Source organism: Siphateles boraxobius, unplaced genomic scaffold (assembly GCF_051911475.1).
Source record: "Siphateles boraxobius isolate OS27281-9 unplaced genomic scaffold, OSU_SipBor_1 2, whole genome shotgun sequence".
NCBI lineage: Eukaryota > Metazoa > Chordata > Actinopteri > Cypriniformes > Leuciscidae > Siphateles > Siphateles boraxobius.
In genome coordinates this window covers 16267559-16290746 of record NW_027508810.1, presented here as the reverse complement: position 1 = coordinate 16290746, position 23188 = coordinate 16267559, and the positions used below count along the sequence as shown (strand labels likewise).

At 37.7% G+C, this 23188-nt stretch overlaps 2 protein-coding genes across 4 annotated transcripts; one reads left to right on the top strand and one right to left on the bottom strand.

Annotated features, from left to right (window-relative positions):
• Positions 1-293: 293 nt before the first annotated feature.
• On the top strand, positions 294-11575 carry zdhhc2 (zDHHC palmitoyltransferase 2). Of its 2 annotated transcripts, XM_077236090.1 has the most exons (14): positions 294-596; positions 3962-3988; positions 4414-4508; positions 4988-5108; positions 5314-5383; positions 5473-5505; positions 6586-6706; positions 6853-6891; positions 7235-7367; positions 8620-8746; positions 8833-8925; positions 9133-9236; positions 9420-9479; positions 10131-11575. In XM_077236090.1, the coding sequence occupies exons 1-13, from the start codon at positions 476-478 to the stop codon at positions 9458-9460; spliced, it is 1125 nt and encodes a 374-aa protein (XP_077092205.1). In that variant the 5' UTR covers positions 294-475; the 3' UTR covers positions 9461-9479; positions 10131-11575. The 2 variants fall into 2 exon arrangements, with proteins under 2 accessions (XP_077092205.1, XP_077092206.1); XM_077236091.1 differs by lacking the exon at positions 6853-6891.
• Positions 11576-11683: 108 nt separating this feature from the next.
• On the bottom strand, positions 11684-21847 carry cnot7 (CCR4-NOT transcription complex, subunit 7). Of its 2 annotated transcripts, XM_077236092.1 has the most exons (7): positions 21678-21847; positions 20352-20561; positions 19013-19206; positions 18667-18828; positions 18308-18452; positions 13061-13171; positions 11684-12972 (listed from the first exon to the last, which is right to left on the bottom strand). In XM_077236092.1, the coding sequence occupies exons 2-7, from the start codon at positions 20466-20468 to the stop codon at positions 12841-12843; spliced, it is 861 nt and encodes a 286-aa protein (XP_077092207.1). In that variant the 5' UTR covers positions 20469-20561; positions 21678-21847; the 3' UTR covers positions 11684-12840. The 2 variants fall into 2 exon arrangements, with proteins under 2 accessions (XP_077092207.1, XP_077092208.1); XM_077236093.1 differs by lacking the exons at positions 20352-20561; positions 21678-21847 and having other exon boundaries at positions 18667-18887; positions 19013-19148.
• Positions 21848-23188: the final 1341 nt, after the last annotated feature.

The window sequence follows — 23188 nt, the reverse complement described above, 5'->3', positions numbered from 1 at the left end:
TTTTTTTTCTCTGAGGAACATTTATAAAAACTTCTTAAATGTCCTAATTGAACTAAAGTCAAATCCTGGTTTAATCTAAGCCCTGTCTGTGAAACCGGGCCAACTAATGATAGTGTAACAATGTGTTGTTTAACATTGCTGGTGTGACATTATCAATAGGCTATAGCAAATAGATTTATAAATAGGCTAGCTAATAGTTATAGCAAATCTGAACAGGCTTGCTAAATAAAATACAGGAGACTTGATAGAAGGCGGTAGTAGTAACACCACCGCATCGCGTGAGCATCATGTAAGTTTGTAGAAAGGGGCGGCACCGATGTGCTACTGCAAACAAGAGCGAGCGGAGAACTGGAGGATGCAGGAGCAGACGAACAGCATCTGCACACGGAGGAAGACATGATGCTGTTTTAACAGCAGTGCGGGATCGCTGAGGCTGAACTTGTCGTTTGACCACTTTTGGTCTTCTAATAGAAAGATGGCGCCGTCGGGCTCGCGCAGCGATGACTGCTGGAGAGTTTTATACTGGATCCCTGTGCTGTTCATCAGTCTGATCGTGGCATGGTCCTACTACGCCTATGTAGTGCAGCTCTGCATAGGTAAGAATGGAAGAAGCTCTCTGAATGAAGTTGGTGTGAATGAATAAATAATACCTGGTTTATCGACCATGTGCATATATCTGCTTCTGTTAGGCTACTTGAGCAATATCTCTGATATTGATCGAGTATATTTGCTTATCAACCGATTGACTAAGAGTGGGTCATAATTAGTGTCAAGTTGTTTGAGATTAATTTATTTAACCCCTCTCTTTATATGCGCATAGTGTGTCTGGAGCCTACAAGAGCCCCTTAATATAATAATATTATGCATGTCTCTCTTAATTATAAAACTGATAAACAACATATATGGGTCAGTGACTACTAAGCATGTGAGATGATAAAAAGATTATATATATATATATATATATATATATATATATATATATATATATATATATATATACACACACACACACACACACACACACAATTATAATGTTTTTCTTAAAGTCATATGTGTTTTTGCTTCATTTGACCTCAACAAAATGTAGGCTACCTTTTCAAAGTCAAAATGTTCCTAGAAAAGGTGTACTCAAGTATTTTTATGAATTTGAATTTGAATGTATTTTGGAGTAACTTAATACTTTAGATCCACAAAAAATAGCATCATGTCACTGACCCATATGCAATACTGTATGGAGAAATTTTGGCATCACTCTATAACTACCCATGAGACTCTCATACAAAACCCGATTTCTCCCCCTTCTTTTGTTGCTGTAAATATGAGCTCTGAGCACTGTAAAAACATCTTCAAGCTTTATTGTGTACTGTGTCATTTGTATGTGCACAGAAAGCAAAGGTTTGTTTTCACATTAACATAATTTCCTCCTTTGATTACATCTGCTATCATGTTCCCATAAAAACAGCATGAAGAGGCTTTATTGTTCTCTTGAATGGTGAATGATCATGAGGATGCCCTGTTATTCTCTGAAGACTAATTGTGTGTGTGTTTGGACTCCTTTTATAGAATCAAATGACGTTTAAATATCTGTGGATAAAACAGCTGATTTGTGATGTTCCTTGGAGACTTCACTGAGTAAAGTTTCGGTGGCCTGGCCACATTTCTAATGGCTGTTCCCACCGGCAATTTATACTGGTTTATGCTGAACTGCAGTCAGTGGGTCTCCAGGCACCCCACCCCTTGCTTTGTACTTGAACTAACAGAATAAAAACCTTGAAGTGCTTTAAAGGGATAGTTCACTAAAAAATGAAAAATCTGTCATTAATTACTCACCCTCACGTCGTTTCAAACCCATAAGACTTTCGTTCATCTTCGAAACACAAATTAAGATCTTTTTGATGAAATCTGAGACCGAGGGTGAGACCCCATAGACAGCTACACAACTACCACTTTGGTGCTTCAAAAAGTTCAGAAAGAGATCATAAAACTAAATCATATGAATTGAGCAGTTTCGTCCAAAATTTTCTGAAGATGCACTATCCCTTTCTATGATGAACAGATTGAATTTAGGCTTTTATTCACATATAAACATTAATCAACTCACACAACAGTTGTGGTAAATGGAAGCTCAAGCATGTTCGCTTGACGTGCGAGAACCAATGAGGTTCATTCTTGTGTTTCGCAACACGTTTGAGCTTCAGCAAGAACCAATGAGGTTTGTTCTCGCGTGTCAAGCTGGTTCGGTTGAACTTATGTTTATGTTCGCTGATTTATATCCGCAAGAACCCACAAGATTTGTTCTCTTGCGTCAAGCAGGTTCGTTTGTGCTTCCGCAAGAACCAATGAGGTTCCATCTCATGTTTTGCAGCACGTTTGAGCTTCCGCAAGAGGTTTGTTCACACGCTTCAAGCTTGTTTGGTTGAGCTTCTGTTCATGTTCACTGATCAATGCTTATATGTGAGTAAAGCCTAAATTAAATCTGTTCATCGCAAGCGATCGAGTCTCTTCAGAAAATTTGGACTAAACCACTCAATTCATATGGATTGGTTTAGCTATCTTTTATGGACTTTTTGAAGTGTCAAAATTGTAGTTGCGTAGCTGTCAATGGAGGGACAGAAAGATCAAAAATGTCGTCAAAAAGATCTTCATTTGCGTTCTGAAGATGAACGAAGACTTACGGGTTTGGAACGAAATGAGGGTGAGTAATTAATCCAAAAAACCGTAACAGACAGTGTTAGTTTAAAAGAAGATCTGTTTCCTTCTTAATACTACTACTATGCGATCATTGCATTTATTTTAGCACGCCATGATAATTGGTGGTCAGTGAATCTTTATTTTACCCAACCCATGGTGACAAAGGTTGTTATAATCATACTTTCTGCTTATCCCTATGTCTTAAAGGTAATCTCACTGCCAAGCTGTCAAACTCAACCTCCCCAATCTCTACTTGACCTATTTCTGCTGTCAAATCACTTGTGCTGCACGTTGAGTTTAGCAACAAACACAATTGACATTTCTTAAACAACACTGATGTCATCAGTAGAATAAATGGTTTAATCGCTGAAATTGGTCATAATGTGTCTCGTCATCTGTTGACAGTTTTAATTGCTCGAATTGAGAGGGTTGTATACCAATGATAAGGTGTGGTGATAATGGCCTTATTACAGTATATAATGTGATTGCTGGACACTTGCAGTTATTCTTTACATGCCTTTTGTGAATTATTACAAAATTACGAACGTATCACAGCTTTTTAAGCACCCCCTGAAACTGTGCATCTATTATACTCAATTAAGCATTGTATTCTGGGATTTCGTTTCTGTTTTGTGCTTCAGAGGTTTTTTATTTTTATTTAATTAATTTATTTTTACTTATGTGCCAGATCTTTCAAAGAGCATATTTTGGATAAAGAGTACAGAGTAGTGCATCCCAAGTCACATTAGATGAGGCTAATCTAATGAGGCTTTTAGGACACTGCCTTTTTAGTAAACTTAAAGAGCTAGATATTTATTCAAACAGCCTATATGCTTAGAATGTGTCAAACCTCAAAAGAATATTTCTTTAAAAACACACTATGCAAAACAAAACCCCCCTTCTGTGTCATCTGTGTGTGTGTGGTCCAACCTTGATTTTGAAACAGCTTTTTTCCTTGCATGTTCCTGTGTGGTCATAGTTAATATCTCTAACATCGTCACCACGAAAATAGCTCATCGTCCTGAAAGAGCACCAGTTGAAGCGATGCAATCATGAGTTAGTGAATTTGGGCATCTGATCAAGAGTCTCTGTACAGCGTGAGTCCCAGCAACTGTGATCAGAACCATCTGCTGCTCGCTGACCTTCTAAATGCACAAGGAGTTTCAGTCCTACTGTTTATACAATAATATCCAGTGCAGAATAAAAAAAAATACAGCATTAACAAAGTTGTAGAGACATTGTTACCTTTTTCTTTCTCTTTCCACTGCAGAATCCATTGAAAACATGGGAGAGAAAGGTAAGTTAGCCTTATCTTACAATGTTTTACTTTTTTTTCTTTAAAGAGGTAATTTCAGTGACAATGTCTTTCCTTTAATTGGAGCAAATATTTATAATGATTTGTGCATTTTCTGAATGTTTATAAATGGTTGAATGATTTTTGAATGATCATTGTGACACTGAAGACTGGAGTAATGATGCTAATGTAAGTCCATTGGACATTTTCACCCGTATTATCATTTGTCTTGGTAAAATGTAAAAAAAAAAAAAAAACACATCTCCTCAACCACATGATTTGAGTTAACAGTGCAGAATGAGTTATGCACCAAAGTTTAATAAGTTTAATAACCCCTCACCATAGGCACGAGCAATTCCCTTAGGGAGCACCACCAATGATGTAATGATCTTTTTTAATCAGCTTTCAATATTTCTTTTGTATCACAGTAGTTTATCTCCTGGTTTATCATGTGCTTTTCATAATGTTCGTGTGGTCATACTGGCAAACCATCTTCACAAAACCCATGAACCCCCTCAAAGAGGTGAGTAAATTTGAGTATAGAAATAAATTAATAAGTATTAATTTAAAGGTAAACACCAATAATTAGTAGCAGACAACTGAAGTCATCAGAATGTAGTGTAAACTGTACATTTAAATGTTATTTTGCACAGCATACTCAGTATGACTCATGAGGTGTTGGCTTATAATGAATTTTATTTGCCTGTTAGCTGTGTAATATTTGTAAATGTATGGTATAACACCCTTTATGATGAGTGGTTACGCTTATTGAAAAAACAGCATGTTGGGTTGTAAATTGCATGTGATCGTCGGTGTAACTATAGCACCTCACTGGAAGCTGTTATTATTTCATGCTGAGGGAATGAGAAACCAACTGTAATAGAGAAACCACATATGGCTCAAACTGGCAATCAGTCGTACCTCTCACTCTAAGTGCAGACCGTGCTTGCTTGTCACACAGGAAATATCAAAATGTTTTGCTTTTTTGTCTGTTCCTTTCAGTTCCACCTGTCACATCCTGACAAGGAACTATTAGAGCGTGAAGATCGGAGAGAATCTCAACAGGAAATCTTGAGGAGAATTGCTAAGAATTTGCCCATTTACACGCGCACAATGTCAGGAGGTGGGCACTTTTCTTTACGTTCAGCACATCCTGATTGTGCCAAAGACATCACTGTTGTTAGCATGCCAAGTCTGTAACAGTCCATTCAGCCTAGATTTAGGCTTAGTAACAAATAATGGCCGCAGACAATTACATTTGTTTCAATCTGTCTTCAGTCTTCAGTGAATCCTATCGATCTGTATTTTAACAAGCTGTCTTGATACAGCTATCCGCTACTGTGATCACTGTCTGCTGCTGAAGCCTGATCGATGTCATCATTGCTCTGCCTGTGATATGTATGTCTTTCTCCTTTTTTAAAAGACAGAACACATATTCGATTTTGCTGTGTTGCATTTCAACAGCTCCTGCCTCTGCTGTTTTACAGGTGCATTTTAAAGATGGATCACCATTGTCCGTGGTATGTACTAGCTCAGTAGATTAAACGCAAAGCAAAAATAAAAAGATATTTTGCTCTTGGAAGGCAGACATGCACCAAACCTTTCTATAGGTTTCTATTAGACCAACAAAACAAACATTATTTTCCTTGCACACCTTATTTGATTTTGCCACTTAAAGCTACTCTAGGGTAAATATTTAAGGTAGCTTAATAAAGTGAAAATTTTTGGTGGTATAATTGTACATTTTGGTGAATTGGTGACTAATTTTAGTGAATTTCTACTCTCTGCACTGATGGTTAGATTTAGAAATGAACCTTCATGCTTACATTTTTTTTAAATCATATGTTTGATATGTATGTATTAGAAATTTGTTCCCACAACTTTCTGATGGCCTATGTCAGCACGTTTTACTAATTCGTTCCCTCGTTTTAAATCGTGTACACAATAATAATTAATTCCCACGTTTTACTAAATAATGGCCACGTTGTAATAATTCCTTCACTTGTTTTCAAAATCAAAACGAGGTAACGATTTAGTTCTATGTGGCCAAGAGAACAAATTCTTAATCCGTGGCCATGATTTATATATTTTTGTCCATGTCATGTTCTGGGCTCCATATATTCTTTCTTTTGTTATTTATTAATTAATTTGCATAATTGACATGATCACCTGTAACCATGGCCAGCTTCAGTCACACAAACACATACAGTCAAATTCATCCCCACAGAAGAGAGCTGAAGCTCCACGATGTCATTACTAAAACAAAGGATCATTTATAAATAAATAGTACATTTTTACTATTTATTAATTTTATGCAACAGCCACTAGAGGGACAAAAGTTACATAGTGTAGCTAGTTAATAATGCGATATTGTAAAAATGTTTTATTCAAGTCAAAAATATTATTTAAATGAGCTGAATCAATCTGATTACATTACATTTCACAAACAAAAGTAGTGTCAAGAAGGGTAGAAATGAAATAGCTTTTAAGGTAAAAACTGACCATTTTCCCTTGTTATAGTGTATGTTGGCCAGTATTTTGCAATAAAAATAGATATTAATGTCCAATTTTATTCAGGCTAATTTTGTCTTCTTTGACAGGGTGAACAATTGCGTGGGCTTCGCCAACTACAAGTTTTTCATGCTCTTCCTAGCATATTCATTGTTGTATTGCCTCTTTGTCACTGCCACAGACTTGCAGTATTTCATTCAGTTCTGGACTGTAAGTATGAATTATTGATTTATTAGGCTTATATTAGGAAACAGATCTTTTGTATGTTCAGATAGGCTGTCTTTAATTTAATAACACACCAACTGGTGTACTATCATCTTTTCAATAAAAACAATGTTTCATTTTTATTTTGAAAGGTTGATGGTAAAACACATCAGCGTCTAATCCAGTATTTGGTAGGACTGAGTCATTCACTGACATTATTGATAGTTCCTGTAGTTTCTATAGTTTCCCTCAGCATAACACCTAAGTTACACTTTCTGTGAGATCCAGTAGTCAAGGAAATGTAGGCTTGTTCTAAATGTTTTTCTAGTCTACAATAGACTGTCCATAGGGACCATGTATCCCACACGTTTAATTTCACAACTTTATGTAACAGTATTCCAGACATACTATATTCTGTAAAACTGTATATCAACTAGATAATATAGCAGCCAATAGCTTGAATTAGGCCTGAGCTGTTTTTTTGTTTATTTCAGTCTACGCCTGTTTGTGGTGTTTTCCCTATGTTTCTCACAGAATGGCCTGCCTGATACCCAAGCCAAATTTCACATCATGTTCCTGTTTTTCGCTGCCTCCACGTTCTCAGTGAGCCTAGCGTTTTTGTTTGCTTATCACTGCTGGCTTGTCTGCAAGAACAGATCCACATTGGGTGAGTGGGTTGGCTGTAATTACCTTTGGATTTCTCTATTAAACATGGGCTCCTCAATAGTGTGTATTGTGCATTCTGTGATCATCTGTCTGCACTGCCTGATCAAATACGTCTCATACAACCATGACTCAGATCTGGGGTGGTGTTTAGGTCTTCTGCCGTCTGCCCTTTGTGGCAGATCATCAAGGGAACATGTACCTGTGGCAACATGCCCAGTCTTCTGGCAAAAGCAAGTGTGTCAAGATGCATTATGGTTGAACATTTTAAAAAATTACTCTCAGAATTAGACATATATTTTATTCTTAACCCTGCAAAGCCTACTGTATCATATTTGTTACTCAAATTTCTAAGGACAATAAATTATCAATGCGATCAAATCTTTGTTGTACACAATCTACTTCATGTCTTCTCTTGCCTGATTTATAGTTCATACTTTATTAGCAAGTAAATTGCTTTTTAGTATGATTCTAAAAATGTCCACCTTCAGGTTGTGGCACATGTCTTTTTGCTGTGAAATTTTTACTTATTTTTTATCTGATTTTTTGAAAAACCTTTTTAAATCTTTTTTTATTTTTATTTTTTTAGAAAAATCATGTTAACATTTGGGTATCAAATATGAGACATCAGGCTTTTGAGAAATGTTTATTTGTTCATCTCTCGATTATCATTGCATTGCATTGCATTATATGCGTTACCCCCACAATTAAAACACAGAGCTTTGATCATAAGACTACACATTTAAATATCATCTTACTAAGACATGTTTTTTGGAGAAATAGAGTGACAACTGATATTTAAATGCATTTCATGTAAGTACTTAAGTACTCTGCTATACTGTAACAATCTCACTGATTTACATTATAAGCAATCAGATATACATAAATATCAGCAATAGCAATAAAGTTTGGGCCTCTGAATAAAATTGAGGCGTTTTTTTCTTGAGTATGAGCTCCATATTTTCCTATATCATACTATAATATGAGTCATAAAAGTATGATACTCTACAACAACAACAAAAAACACACACACACACACACACAAAGGGTTAAACAAATGTTTTTGTCTAAAGGCTCAATACTGTTCCATTAAAAAAAAATGGAACAGACTAGTCTCAATTTTTCTGATTAGCATTTCATATGTTATGCTTTAGAGGGTTAAAAGTTCAGAGAAAATTTGAAATCATGTTAGTAGCATTGTACAGTATATGTAGTGTCTTTATGTGTTTATGCGGTTTAAATGTTTCTCCTTTCAGAGGCTTTCAGAGCTCCTGCGTTCCAACATGGACCAGACAAGAACGGCTTCAGTTTAGGAACAAACAAGAACTTTTGCCAAGTGTTTGGAGAAGAAAAGAAATACTGGCTGCTGCCTATTTTTTCAAGGTATCAGTCATATTCAGTAGCACTGAAAATATTAGTGTCAGTGTTCGCCGATCTCATTCCCTCTGTATCACGTTGTGTTTCTGCAGTCTGGGTGACGGCTGTTCATTCCCCACATGTCTAGTGAACCCAGACCCCGAACAACCCTCCTTGCCCCCAGGACGCAACCCTTCTATCAAAAGGTTCATGCCTCAGATGAATTATTCATTTAGGAACATATTGTATAACAATAGAACAAATATATATATATATATAAGAAAAAATGTCCCAAAATCTGCATTGGATATTACTTCTGGTTCCACTGGCACACTTGAAATGTGCATTGCATTGTGGCATAGTGTATTGCTGATATGCAGAGCTTTCCATTCATGCCCTTTTCATTCTTCCAGTGCTGGAGAGTCTCATCAGTTTCCACCTAAACCTCTGAGAGAGTCTCAGAGCCGGCTGCTGAATAACGGACAGTCAGAGGGAAGTGAAGACAGAGACAAGCGAGGTGACAGGACAGTTATGTCACATCTGAGATCATTACAAAACCATTACATTTAGTGTTCTGTTTGTCTTGACCATATATATGACTAATAGATATGAGGTAAACCTGGAGCTTTGAATGTGTGAGGTAATATTACAGTGTGGGGAAACAATGTTGTACACTTTTCATTCTGTGTTTTCCTGACAGGTACAAGCAACCCAGCCTTAACTATTGAGAAGGAAACTTAGGAACATGTTAATGAAACAGGTTTGTTAATTTTGTGTTGTACATATTACAATAACTACATAATTTGACCTATTTTCAGATCATAAAACTTTAAAGTGCTTCAAAATTATAGTATTGTAACACTACCGTTCAAAGGTTTGGAGTATATATTTTTTCTCTTTTGCTCACCAATGCTGCTATTTGATCAAAAATACAGTAAAAACAGTAAAATTATGAAATATTATTGCAATTTAAATGAACTATTTTATATATATATATATATATTTTTTTTTTTTAATTTTCTTGTGATGTGATTATTCCAGTGTCACATTATCCTTCAGAAATCATTCTAATATGCTGATTTGCTGCTCAAGATATACATATTTATTATTACCAATGTTGAAAACAGTTGTGCTACGTCCTAATTTTTTTGTGAAAACTGCAATATGTTTTTTTTCAGGATTCTTTGATGAATGGAAAGTTCAAAATAACAGCATGGATTTGAAATATAAATATTTTGTAACATTATCTATGTCTTTATTTGGACATTTAATTCATTTAATGGATCCTTCCTGAAAAAAGTATTAATTTCTTTTAAAAAATCTTACTTTCCCCAAACCTTTGAATGGTAGTGTACTGTACATACCACATATACTGATATATTATATTATATTTCTTATATTTACACTTTAGGAGTTTTGTCCTAATGATGTCTGTTGTCAGTGGAACAGTGAAGACGTCTCTGCTGCTCTTGCATAGACTTGCACTGCCCTTCCACTCTCTACCTATTGAATTGTGACCCTTCACAAGCCCTAACAGAAGCAGGATAATGAAGTGTACATTCATAAAGGGCCACAGTCTTTTCTCCTCCTTGGAAACTGAATGGCTGAGATATCTTAACGTGCCTAAAGATACCCACAGATGTGGCTGAACAAGGTAACATCACAATGGTTCCTGGACCCACGTTTAAAAAATGTTAGAAGTTTGTATGGAAAATGCCTTGAATATAGCGTGTGTGGTGTAGACATTGCTAAAGAAGGCGACATTTTTTGTTAGTCTGGGAAACGTGAAGTATTTATGCATGCTGTGTGATGGTGATACTTAGTCGTTTGAAATGTGAAAACTGAAAAGCCCACTAAACTTCAACAGATTTTTTTTTTTTTTTTACCAGTTTTGATCCTGCATTGTTAAAATTTTGTTCATTACTATACAGATGCATTTGTACATCATGTCTATGATCTGTTTTATTTGACAATGTGTCAGTGAGGATCTTGTCCATCACCCTTAAGTCTGGATCCCAGCTGTCCTGAGTTTTGCAAAGGTCGTACACAAGCAAAAAGACTGATGTAGCAAAACATTTTAGGCCATTTTTAGCACTGCATATCCAGACAAAAACACTGTTTATCTACTGTTTTTACCTGACAAGCAGAGGGAAGACAAAAATACTCTGTATGCACTTTGAACAGCGCCTGAAGCTGCACATTTCAGTTTTTAAATGTTGTTTTCTTGATGGTTCTGTCGAATCAAGTATGCAAGGAAAATGTATTCTGATAACTCTTGTCCATATTCATTGTGATACTGCAGCTGCAGTGAACATTTCACTATAAGTCAGTATATTGATTATATTTTAGAATACTTTGCATAACTCTGTTTGCACACTTAATGCAAAACTCAGATGTGGTTTTGTATCGCATCTGATTTATCTAAGGGCTCTTCTAAAGTATACCGTATTTCTATCTGAATTTGATTCAATATATTGCATGTAAATGTACTTGATTCTGACTTGAGGTGTGAACAAAACCTCAGAAATGCCAAGAGCTGTGGTGTGTTGTCTGTTTTGTAGTTTTTAAGGAAATGTCGTATAGGATTTCTGTTACTTTGTGATTACTAGGTTCATACACACACCACATTAAAATAAACTGTGATACAAGATTTCTACTGGTTCTTGCTTTGTGTATATGTAGACAAGCTGATTGTCGTTGCTGCTCTTGTTCTTTGAGAGTCTGTGAAATTCTGCTGGCTCAAGCTTAATGTTTTCATATACATTCAGACACCACTCTGTATGACAACGCCATTGAACGTTATGCCTTGATGAATGTTACTGTAAGAGAAATAAAGCGATATTTTATTAAGTGCTACAGTGTTGTTTTGGTATTGTTTCAATTGAACACTAGTAACCGTCCTTTAGGAATTGTGCAATCAAACCTAAATACAGCATATGTCTGAACAGACTTCAGTTAGAAATGTAAGAAAAATCAGGCTTTTATTTCCAAAAGCTCTAAAAACAGTCACTGTATATTGCATAATACCATAGTGGATACTGTACACATTAAGATGACAGACAAACAGGACGAGGGAGGTTAAGAGCTACCAAAATCATAATTCACCGAATCACACATTCAAAAAAGAAAAAAGAAAAGCTGTGTTCATGTGATTCACATGTCTATAAAAGCTCAGATTAGTTAACACAGCATTTATTCAAATATCTTTCAGTACATAGAGCAGATCTAGGCAACACAGAATTGTAAAGCAATACAATACAAAAACAGAATAAAGAGGAAAATCAGGAGGAAACCCCAAACAGCACAAAATGTGCACCATTCAAAAAACCAGCACTACAAGTAAAACTAACTAATTCCACTGATACTGAGTACTTGAGTTGGTTAAGATTCCCTTTAAGAGTCATTATTTCTTATATTAAATGAATAAAAGGCTTTGAAGTTTTGATACTAAAATACTACAAAACCTTTACATTTCTTTTAAAAATGAAAATGGAAAGACAATTTTGATGCAGAAGTATGAGGTGTCTTCAGTTCACTTAAATAGTGGCAGTTACATCATCACTCTTAATTTACTCGTGTGGTAAAATTTGTGCAAACCCAACATAAAGAGTAAAATCAGTGCGAGGCTTCGCTTTACAATTAAGTGCCTGTATTTACCTGTGTCTGTGAGATCCTCCATCTGTCTAAAGCTATTGCGAAGTATGAGAAAACAATACTCCTGTAATCAGGGAACGACAGTTCACGTAGGTGACTGGTGTACTCGCCAAATTAGTCAATGAATTATGCAACCGTTCACGAGAAGAAATGAATCCAATAAATTAACGATAAAAAAGAAGAACATAAAAAGTAGCTTAATATTAAGGCTGAGTTGTGTGTGTGTGGGGGGGGGGGGGGCTCAAACATCAAATAGTTCCTCTTCCTTAACCATAAAAGATGAACATTGTGTGAAAAGATTTAACCCAGAGAAGGCAACAAAGGGAAGAAGTTTTTTCTTCTTCTGTTGGATGGGAGCTTTAAAGTGCAAATTCCTATGAAATCTCATTGAAAACAAAACAACAACAACTAAAAACCCATGTTTTGAGCCCTGTACATGAGGTTCTTTATGGTGAGGGATTCTTGTGTCATGACTGCTGCTTGTTTGCCTCCTCCTCGTAGGCATTTCCGGTGCCGTTCTGGACATAGGATGAGCCTGAACCCAGTCCATACAAGTGACCACAATACTTGGCATCATCAATGTGATCCTCAAAAAACATCTGCAACGACAATGATGTAACAGTCAGTACAAATGCTGAATCCAGTGCCACTTTTTGTGATATTTACCATGCGTATATGAAGGCACACCTCTCTCATCTTAAAGAAAGCCATTCCGGTGAGGAGCGAGTCAGACCCTGCCTGATGCTGAGGTCCAATTCTCTCCAATTCAAGCTGCTCTGCCACCTCCTGCAGACCACCCTGCACATCACACGATGGAAATCAGAAACAGATTCCTTCTATTCACACACAATGCTACAAATGAAAGTAACCCCTGGTATACTTCAAGGCAAATGCTGCAGTGATGACAGTGGTGTGATCCAAAATGATGAGGTAAGAAATTTGCAATGGCTATTCATACACACTCACCACCAGTTCCCGTTCGTCAGCTCACTATGATGTGAGTCAGAAGTGATTCTGACGAATGGGGATCGCTTACGAGAGCCCATCTACTTCGGGTGCAACTAAACGAGCCAATGCACATTGGCATGCGATAATTGAACCAGCTGCTGTGAGCATATAAGGAGCAGAGGTGCCTCGCATCCTTGTCTTTCGCTTCGGAGCCAAACGGTGAATACTGTTCCTGCTCTGCAATCTTATCTGAGAGTGTTTTAACTTCAAAATTCGAGTCTGCTTCTTCTGGAGAACGCCTCTTCAAGCTGGCGTTGGTGTTACAGCACAGACAGTGCTGGCCGCGATCTCACAAAGAGCAAAAGAGCTGTTTTCACAGCTCAGAATGTTGCCACTTCAATGAGAATGTGAGTGCTCACATCAGGCTTGCACTATCGTCCTGTTTGTGTAGCTGCGGTTATCCCTGGGTGCTTCAGCACCAGAGAGAACAGTTTCCTGAAAGAGTATACATGGTTTGACACTGCATATTTTTCAAGATGTCATTCAAACCGTGTGTTTCTGGATGCGGCCGTTTCCAGTCCTCATCTGACAGCCACGATCACTGTTTCACATGCCTGGGCTTAAGCGTGTTGAGACTGCGCTCGTGGGTGGTTCATGTTTTCTCATGAGAGCATGACCACGTCGGCAAGTTGTTCGTCTCCCCTTTCTCGTAAAGGCTTGAGCCGCTTAGCGTGCCGTGTGCCGTCGAGCTGCCGGCTGACAGCGCGGGTTGTCACGGCAACCCAGTGCGTGTCGTTTGGCGCTCTAGATGCAGGGTCAAGACTCAAGTGCCTCAAACAAGGTGCAGTCCCTTTGCCTATTCCTCGATCTAGTTCCTCTTCTGGTGGCTGTCTCCAAGCAGAGGATGGCTCACTGGATAGTGGATGCCATTGCATTGGCTTACGAAGCCCAAGGTGTGCCTTTCCCGTTCGGGTTGCGAGCTCACTCAACTAGAAGTGTTGCTTCCTCCTGTGCGCTTGCTCAAGGGGTCTCGCTGACAGATATATGTAGAGCTGCGGGCTGGGCGACACCAAACACGTTCGCTAGATTCTATAGCCTTGTGTAGAGCCGGTATCTTTCCGTATACTCGCCCCCAGTGGCCAGTAGCGCGAGGGACCCGTTCTTAGTGTCGGCTTGCAACGCCACTTCCGCCCCCATAGGCCAGATACGTGCGTCTATTTGCTCCAGTAGTGTTCCCCAGAAATGGCTAACCCTGTGAGTTCCTCCGTCAACCCTGCGGCAGTAAGAAGTTGCGGAGCATCTGACGCCAGGCCTACACTCGTAAGCATTGTGAAACCTGTGTTAAGCTGGGTGTTCATATGTAGCGGTCCCTGCGGCGACTCCATATGTGTATTCCTCCACAATCAGGTCCTCTGCAGGCGAGCCCGCTCTCTTGTCTCTGCTGGTGTTCTTCACCCCCTATAACTAGGATGGAACCACCCCAGAGACTGCCATATGTTGTACTACCCTGCTTGGCTAGTCCATGTGTGTATCCGTCACAGTGCCTCCCTCCGGGGTAGGATGTGGCTTCCTGCAGCTTTCCCTTCCCCAAAGGCACGCTTTCCCAGCATTATCCAATAAGTCACATTGAGTAGGTCTTGCGGAACAGCAGTGACTGACCTTCTCTGCTTAGAACTTCTCCTTCTGCCCAACACTGCGGTCAGGTTAGGAGGCTCAAGCTGAGCGCTGGAAGGGCCAGCAGCCGTGGCGTTTTGGTAGACATCCCCATCCGTCAGAATCACTTGGACTCACGTCATAGTGAGCTCATGAAGGGGAACGTCTCGGTTACGTATGGTAACCAATCGTTCCCCGAGGAGGGAACGGAGACGTGAGTCCCCTCACCACAGTTGCTGAGCTTCCGCTGTGCGGCCGAGTCACAGGTCTGGCTCCTCAGCGGAAAAACAAGGATGCGATGCACCTGCTGCTCACTACAGGTCCTTCTGAAAAAATTAGCATATTGTGATAAAGTTCATTATTTTCCATAATGTAATGATAAAAATTAAACTTTCATATATTTTCGATTCATTGCACACCAACTGAAATATTTCAGTTCTTTTATTGTTTTAATACTGATGATTTTGGCATACAGGTCATGAAAACCCAAAATTCCTATCTCAAAAAATTTGCATATCATGAAAAGGGTCTCTAAACGAGTATTAACCTAATCATCTGAATCAACTAATTAACGCTAAACACCTGCAAAAGATTCCTGAGGCTTTTAAAAACTCCCAGCCTGTTTCATTACTCAAAACCGCAATCATGGGTAAGACTGCCGACCTGACCGCTGTCCAGAAGGCCATAATTGACACCCTCAAGCAAGAGGGTAAGACACAGAAAGAAATTTCTGAACAAATAGGCTGTTCCCAGAGTGCTGTATCAAGGCACCTCAGTGGGAAGTCTGTGGGAAGGAAAAAGTGTGGCAAAAAACGCTGCACAACGAGAAGAGGTGACCGGACCCTGAGGAAGATTGTGGAGATGGACCGATTCCAGACCTTGGGGGACCTGCGGAAGCAGTGGACTGAGTCTGGAGTAGAAACATCCAGAGCCACCGTGCACAGGCGTGTGCAGGAAATGGGCTACAGGTGCCGCATTCCCCAGGTCAAGCCACTTTTGAACCAGAAACAGCGACAGAAGCGCCTGACCTGGGCTACAGAGAAGAAGCAGCACTGGACTGTTGCTCAGTAGTCCAAAGTACTTTTTTCAGATGAAAGCAAATTTTGAATGTCATTCGGAAATCAAGGTGCCAGAGTCTGGAGGTAGTCCAGTGTCAAATGCCTGAAGTCCAGTGTCAAGTACCCACAGTCAGTGATGGTCTGGGGTGCCATGTCAGCTGCTGGTGTTGGTCCACTGTGTTTTATCAAGGGCAGGGTCAATGCAGCTAGCTATCAGGAGATTTTGGAGCACTTCATGCTTCCATCTGCTGAAAAGCTTTATGGAGATGAAGATTTAATTTTTCAGCACGACCTGGCACCTGCTCACAGTGCCAAAACCACTGGTAAATGGTTTACTGACCATGGTATTACTGTGCTCAATTGGCCTGCCATAGAGAATCTGTGGGATATTGTGAAGAGAAAGTTGAGAGACGCAAGACCCAACACTCTGGATGAGCTTAAGGCCGCTATCTGAGCATCCTGGGCCTCCATAACACCTCATCAGTGCCACAGGCTGATTGCCTCCATGCCTCCATGCTTCCATGCTCATTTCTGCAAAAGGATTCCCGACCAACTATTGAGTGCATAACTGAACACAATTATTTGAAGGTTGACTTTTTTTGTATTAAAAACACTTCTTTTATTGGTCGGATTAAATATGCTAATTTTTTTAGATAGGAATTTGGGATTTTCATGGGCTGTATGCCAAAATCATCAGTATTGAAACAATAAAAGACCTGAAATATTTCAGTTGGTGTGAAATGAATCTAAAATATATGAAAGTTTAATTTTTATCATTACATTATGGAAAATAATGAACTTAATCACAATATGCTAATTTTTTTAGAAGGACCTGTATATGCTCGCGCCGCGATGCACAGCAGCTGGTGCAATTATCGCATGCCAATATGCAATGTCTTGTTTACTCGCCAGCGATCCCCATTCATCCGAATCACTTCTGACTCACGTCTCCGTTCCCTCCTTGGGGAACAAGTTACCATATGTAACCGAGACGTTTTCAAGTTTTATTGTTTTACAATAACAATGAACCACAGAAAATTTGATTTGGCTCTATTGGCGCTTTTCCACTGCATGGTACGGTACGGTTCGGTTCAGTATGGCACGCTTTGCGGCTTTTCCACTGCATGGTACGGTACGGCTTGGCTCGGTACGGCTCACTTGTGGCGCTTTTCCACTGCTTGGTACTGTACGGCTCGCTTCGGCTCGCTTTAAATGGTACCAGCTCTGTTGAGGTTCCAAGCGTACCGTACCGATACTAAAATGTGACGTCGAAACACTGTAGATCACTGATTCGTCAGACAGACAGAATCGTCACTAGCGTCATTGTATTTGCGAGACATCAAACCCGTTAGATTTAAATAGCCAGTAACAGCCACAGCTATAGCACCTGTTTTAAAACTACTTGCTTGAAGAAAAAAAAATTCCAAAAAAGAAATGTCTGAATCGTGGTCAGTGGACGAGAAGTGCAGACGTTCCTCTTGTTGGTTGCTGAGGAGTGGATAAACTATAACGATCAGTCATAATTCCCACTCTGAAGCGGTACTAACTCCAGTGGAAAAGCAACCGAGCTAAAGCGAACCGAGCCGTGCCGCGCCGAGTCGTACCACGCAGTGGAAAAGTGAAGCGAGCCGAACCGTGCCGAGCCGAACCGTGCCATGCAGTGGAAAAGCGCCATATGTACTGAAAAACTCAAATGTCAAAGTGAAAAAAAAAAAACTTTTTAGTTTTATTCAATCATTACAATTGTTTAACTATAACTATGCAAGTATTCAAGTCAGTATTTAGTAGATAACTTTTGACCGCGATTACAGTCTTAGGTTTGTTAAAACTATTAAAAAACATCTTTAGGCACTGAAATAAAAAATTTAAGCACTACAATTACTAAAACTGAAATAAAAATACATTAAAGATAAATAGAAATAACACTAAAACAAACTAAAATTATAAACAAAAGCAAACTCAAAATATGAATACCTACTATAATAAGATATAAACAAATACTAAAATAACACTGATCAATACTGAATAGTATTCTATATAAATGTAAAAAATAAATAACTAATTATTGCAGATCACGTCGTCATTTTTCCAGATATGTTTTTGAGTCTTCTTTCTGTTGACACGCACACAAAAGGGAAAAAAAAGGAAAAGAAAAGAAAACAGCATGATTCAATGCTGTAAAACACTGAGGAAAAAGTCCACAGTCATGAATACTTTGTAGGCCCTATATTTCTAATGACAACATTAAAATGCACATTTCCAAACACTAAAATACCTTCAAGTTCTTACAGCTCTTCATGAGGTATTTCACATCATAAATGATGGGAAAAAATAAACGAAGAACCTCGAAGAAGTCAACCTCTTCCTCTGGCAATTTCGAGTTGGACAAAATTTTAATCAGGTACCCAAAGTCATAGCCACTGTTTGGAAGAGACAACAACAATTAGCTTAAAAATAGAGGTTTATAATTCATAAAGTTTTAGACAGTTTTAGACTTCACACATTTTTTACAGTACTGTACATTTTCTCAAGCTGTCAAGAATCTTCTAATTTTAATGAGTTAAGAGTTGTGGCTTGAATCTCCGCTGAAACACTATTGATTTCAGTATGTGAATATTATTACTGTAAGATTACCTATGGAATGAGAGCCACTTGACCCCCTCACAAAGCACCACACCTGAGGTCATAAGCAGCTCAGCAAAGCACAGTGTCTCAATACCCTCCTCCTCATGCTTCTTAAACTGGATACCTGACGAAGTGAGCAGCTCAATGGAATCCTGTGCATACATGTCTTCCCTGCAAAAGACAGTATGTCCTGCTTTCATAAAGAATCACACTGATGGCTATGGTTACACCTGAAGACAAGAAAAGTCATCTTGTCATATGTCTTCAACATGCACATTTAAGAGAGATAATGGATTGATGCTATGTTGTTGAATATGAGTGCAATACCTCTTTAATTACAAAGTGCAATGCTTACATGAGGTTAAATTTGAAGTTGAACTGCCATGTTGACGTTCCTGGTGGGTATTCGCCCTCTTCGTTCATAAATGTAAGGCCAAGCTGGATGATCTTCAACAAGTCAACATTACACCGCAGTAGCTGATACTGGTAATCTGCATTGCTTCTAAATTCTCCGATTGGTCTTGCAACAACACCTGGAAACTCTGTGTCCTACAAATGCAACAAAACGCATTATGAGTGTTATGGTTACTTGTATATTTATAGTGCATGATCAAAAAAAAGGGCCAGAAAATGTATGACGTTTGGCATATCGGACAATTTTTTTTAAATAAAAATATATTTTTTTTATCATTAGTTTTTGTAATTTTAGTAATTCAACTAGTTTCAGTTAATTGCCAAAGCAACATGTTTAATTTTCGTAAGCTTTTTAAGTTTAAGCACTAAGGTTTTCCAACTAATATTTATATTTTATTTAAACTTTTTTTGAAGCGATGTGACTAATGTCATTCCCAAAGAGCAGCTTTATCTGAGTTCCTCATGTTGCTCAAATCTTTCATTGTGTATTGAATAATTAATAAATAAACGAGCAAGCAAACAAACAAGCGGTTTTGGCATTTTATCTTTTTTGTTGTCTGATGCGCCTCATGAGTTAAAATGTCCAGTTTTTGCCATATAAAAAAAAAAAATGGTAACTTAAAAATTATAATATCTAAAATAAATTAGGCCCTAGGTGGTTTTGTTCAAGTCAAAAATATTATTTAATATTGCTGAATCAACCTAAACCAACAAGATACATTTTATTAGTTTAATCAAGTAAAAAACCATGAAAGCTTGTTTCCATCACTCAATAAACAATACAAAAGGTAATTGTGGCTGTTTTCTCACAATTCTGACTTTTTGCTTGCAATTGCGAGTTTATATCTCGAAATACTTTCTCAGAATTGCATGATATAAACTTACAATTGTGCCTTTTTCTCAGAATAGCATGATGTAAACTCACGGTTTTGACTTTATTTCTCAAAATTGCGTGATAAACACAATTGTGACTTTCTCAGAACTCACAATTTTGAGTAATATAAACTCACAATTGCATGTTATAAAAACAGGTTACAACTTTTTACAGTACATCATCTCTTTGCACAATGACATTGACTCTCGGACGTCTCTTGCCATCAGGCTGACACTCAGTTTACTATGGCAACTGATGTAGACATACCAGATATTAACTGCACTGTCTCAACATATGAATCTGATTTCATAATTTGCAAATTGACAGGACAGAAGGTCAGTCCTAGATCACATTTTAAAAAAGAAATTGGATTAATTTAAATAAAACTTTAATGCTTCAAACTCACCATTGCGACATAGCTGAATTTTCGAGTCACCTGTCGGATCCTCTTCATCTCCTCATCCAGGTTGCTGGCCCAAACCTCACATATTCTTTGGCTATGATCCACAGTGGCTGCGGGCATAGTTCCACTCTCAGGTTCACGGCATCAAAACCAAAAAAACACTCCCCAGGGGATATACTCATGAAATAATAGTCGCTTGTTGCCTCTTTTTACCTAAAAAAAATAAATAAATCACATCACAATCAGGACATTTTATATCAAATCACTTTATTGTCACAACACCATAAACAAGAAGGTAATAGATAGTGTATAAAATAAACAAACAAAATGCAAATATGCACACACAGTATAAACAGACATAGGGTAATTTGAGACAATTAAAAATGTGCTACTGAAAACAAATGCACAAAAAAACTCAGCTCAAATTGCAAAGTAAATGGTAGAAAATATTTCAAACCGCAACATATATAACATCACCACCATACAAAACAAAATGTCAAAATGAGCATGTTGTAATCAAAGCATGACCTAATTGTTCTCTTTACTTGTTAACTCTTAACTTATATCCACTGCATGTGTCTGTGAATTATGTCATGGCCTGGCTGATTCACTTTGGTAAATCATTAGTCATGTGTTTACTGACTTCAAACTAGATGTTAGATGAGTGTATCCTCCTTATCCCCAACAATATTATGATGACTATAAACAGAGGGAGACTTTCTGCAATACTTCACATGCTTCACTTTAGATTTTACTTAGTAAACATGACTACTCATCTACCATTCCTGCTTCTTGACAACACTGAACGGATGATGATTCAGACATACTCATATCACTCACAAAAAAAAACTGTTGTAATGTGCCTAAACATTACAACAAGTGTCAGATGAGTCAAAACGGTCTTAGGCTAACAGGAGCAGCATTCACTTCAATATGCCAATAAAACCAGTAGGAAAATTGGTCGTGCCAGAAAATGCTTTTGAACATAACTGCACATTAAAGTGCCTTTATAACCTATTATCTGTTGCTTTATATGTCCTTAAACTATCAAGTCAGTTATTGTAAGTTGACAGGTTAGCAGCACCAGCTAGCACAACATCTGCTAAACAACTAAGTAACCCCGCAAACGTCCTGAAATCATGTCTACAGTCAGCTTTTGGAGGTTTGTGTAATTAATCTTTCTTTGTTAGATGTGAACGATGCTGTTTGGTGTCGGGGTGAGTGTTTATTTGTGTATGTGGCTAGCATGTTAGCTATTAGCCTAACGTTAGCCACAAAAGTTTGTCCTGATATTATGATCAAAGTTCACTTTTTTCTGTCAGGACTTACCTTTCCTCAAACAAGGTAGTTACACTTAAAGCGTATACTGCTTCAGTAATACACAATCACCTTGTTTAGAAAGGACTGGGACCTTGCTCTATACTTTTATATAGTTTTATTGGGCTAACCGATATCAACAACCAGCTGCCACCTCTGAAACTACATCACAGCGCTTCAGCGTGACGTCACGACAAGACGACGCGTGACCTTTGAACGCCTTTTGGGGTTTTACATTTGTATTTATATATGTATATGTACATTTGCAAAGACTTTGCTCTTTTAAAGGTTGAATTCTTTAAAGAACTATATATATATATATATATATATATATATATATATATATATATATATATATTTTTTTTTTTTTAAGAATCTGCAATGGTGAGATACTTAAAGAGGTGGTTGATTATGATTTTCCGGGTTGATTAACCCGGAACACGATTTATAGATTGTCAAGAGAGAATATGCTAATAAATGACTAGAAGATAACTACACATCAGCTACATACATTTATCAACTAACCCTTCAGAAATGTTGTCTACATCTTGTCACTTCTTTCCATTTTTGTCTGACTCCGGTTTGAACATAAAAGGCTAAAAGTTTTTGAAATTGTCAGTGCATGTCTCTTAGTGCAAGCTGTTTGCTCCGTCCTCTGTGCCTGGAGCAGTAGCTCATTGCATTGCATATAAACGGTGCGTTTTTGCTCACCCTCAAACAGTGACAATTTTAACATGCTATATAAACATATCTGTGGGGTATTTTGAGCTAAAACTTCCCATACACACTCTGGGGACATCAAAGACTTATTTTACATCTTGTGAAAAGGGCATTATACCACCGCTTTAAAAAATAACACTTAATCATCTTTTACTCACCCAGTTTCTTTCTTCTGTTGAACACAAAAGAAGATATTTTGAAGAATATTGGTAAACCAGACCGTTAATGTAGCCATTGACTTCCATAGTAATCTTTTTCTTATTATGCTGGTCAATGGCTACTGACAACTGTTTGGTTACAAACATTGTTCAAGATATCTTCTTTTGTGTTTAACAGAAGACATGGAACTCATACAGGTTTGGAACAACTTGAGGGTGAGTAATAAGAAAATGTTCATTTTGGGTGAACTAAGGTTTTAGTTCTTTTCAGAATTTTATGTATTGCAGTAGGCTATTTCTCCTAGAAAATAATTTAATTTTATATAATATATATTTTTTTTATATTTTATTTGCTTGTTAATGTTGTGATCTTTCTTGCAATAAAAATAACTCTAAGGGATAAACACATTGGTTTGAGTTAAAAAAAATCACTTAAGTAAAATAATATTAATTTAGTGTATAATATATATATATATATATATATATATATTTGTGTGTGTCTATAAATAAATCACAATCACCTGTTGTTTTGAGACAAAAAAAACAATTGCACACCTTGTGACCAAGACTTGAAAATAGGTGAGCAACTATGCAATATGGATTTAAACTGACCAAAATATTAATTGTCTCCACCTTCAAATTTAT

Bases quoted from the DNA above. Each gene is read 5' to 3' on its own strand.
- zdhhc2 (XM_077236090.1), top strand. From the start codon at position 476: ATGGCGCCGTCGGGCTCGCGCAGCGATGACTGCTGGAGAGTTTTATAC. The intron at 597-3,961 runs GTAAGAATGGAA...TTTCCACTGCAG, and splicing joins TGTAGTGCAGCTCTGCATAG to AATCCATTGAAAACATGGGA. The intron at 3,989-4,413 runs GTAAGTTAGCCT...TTTGTATCACAG, and splicing joins TGAAAACATGGGAGAGAAAG to TAGTTTATCTCCTGGTTTAT.
- cnot7 (XM_077236092.1), bottom strand. From the start codon at position 20,468: ATGCCCGCAGCCACTGTGGATCATAGCCAAAGAATATGTGAGGTTTGG. The intron at 18,829-19,012 runs GTAAGCATTGCA...TGTCTTTTGCAG, and splicing joins AACTTCAAATTTAACCTCAT to GGAAGACATGTATGCACAGG. The intron at 18,453-18,666 runs GTAATCTTACAG...TCTTCCAAACAG, and splicing joins AAGTGGCTCTCATTCCATAG to TGGCTATGACTTTGGGTACC.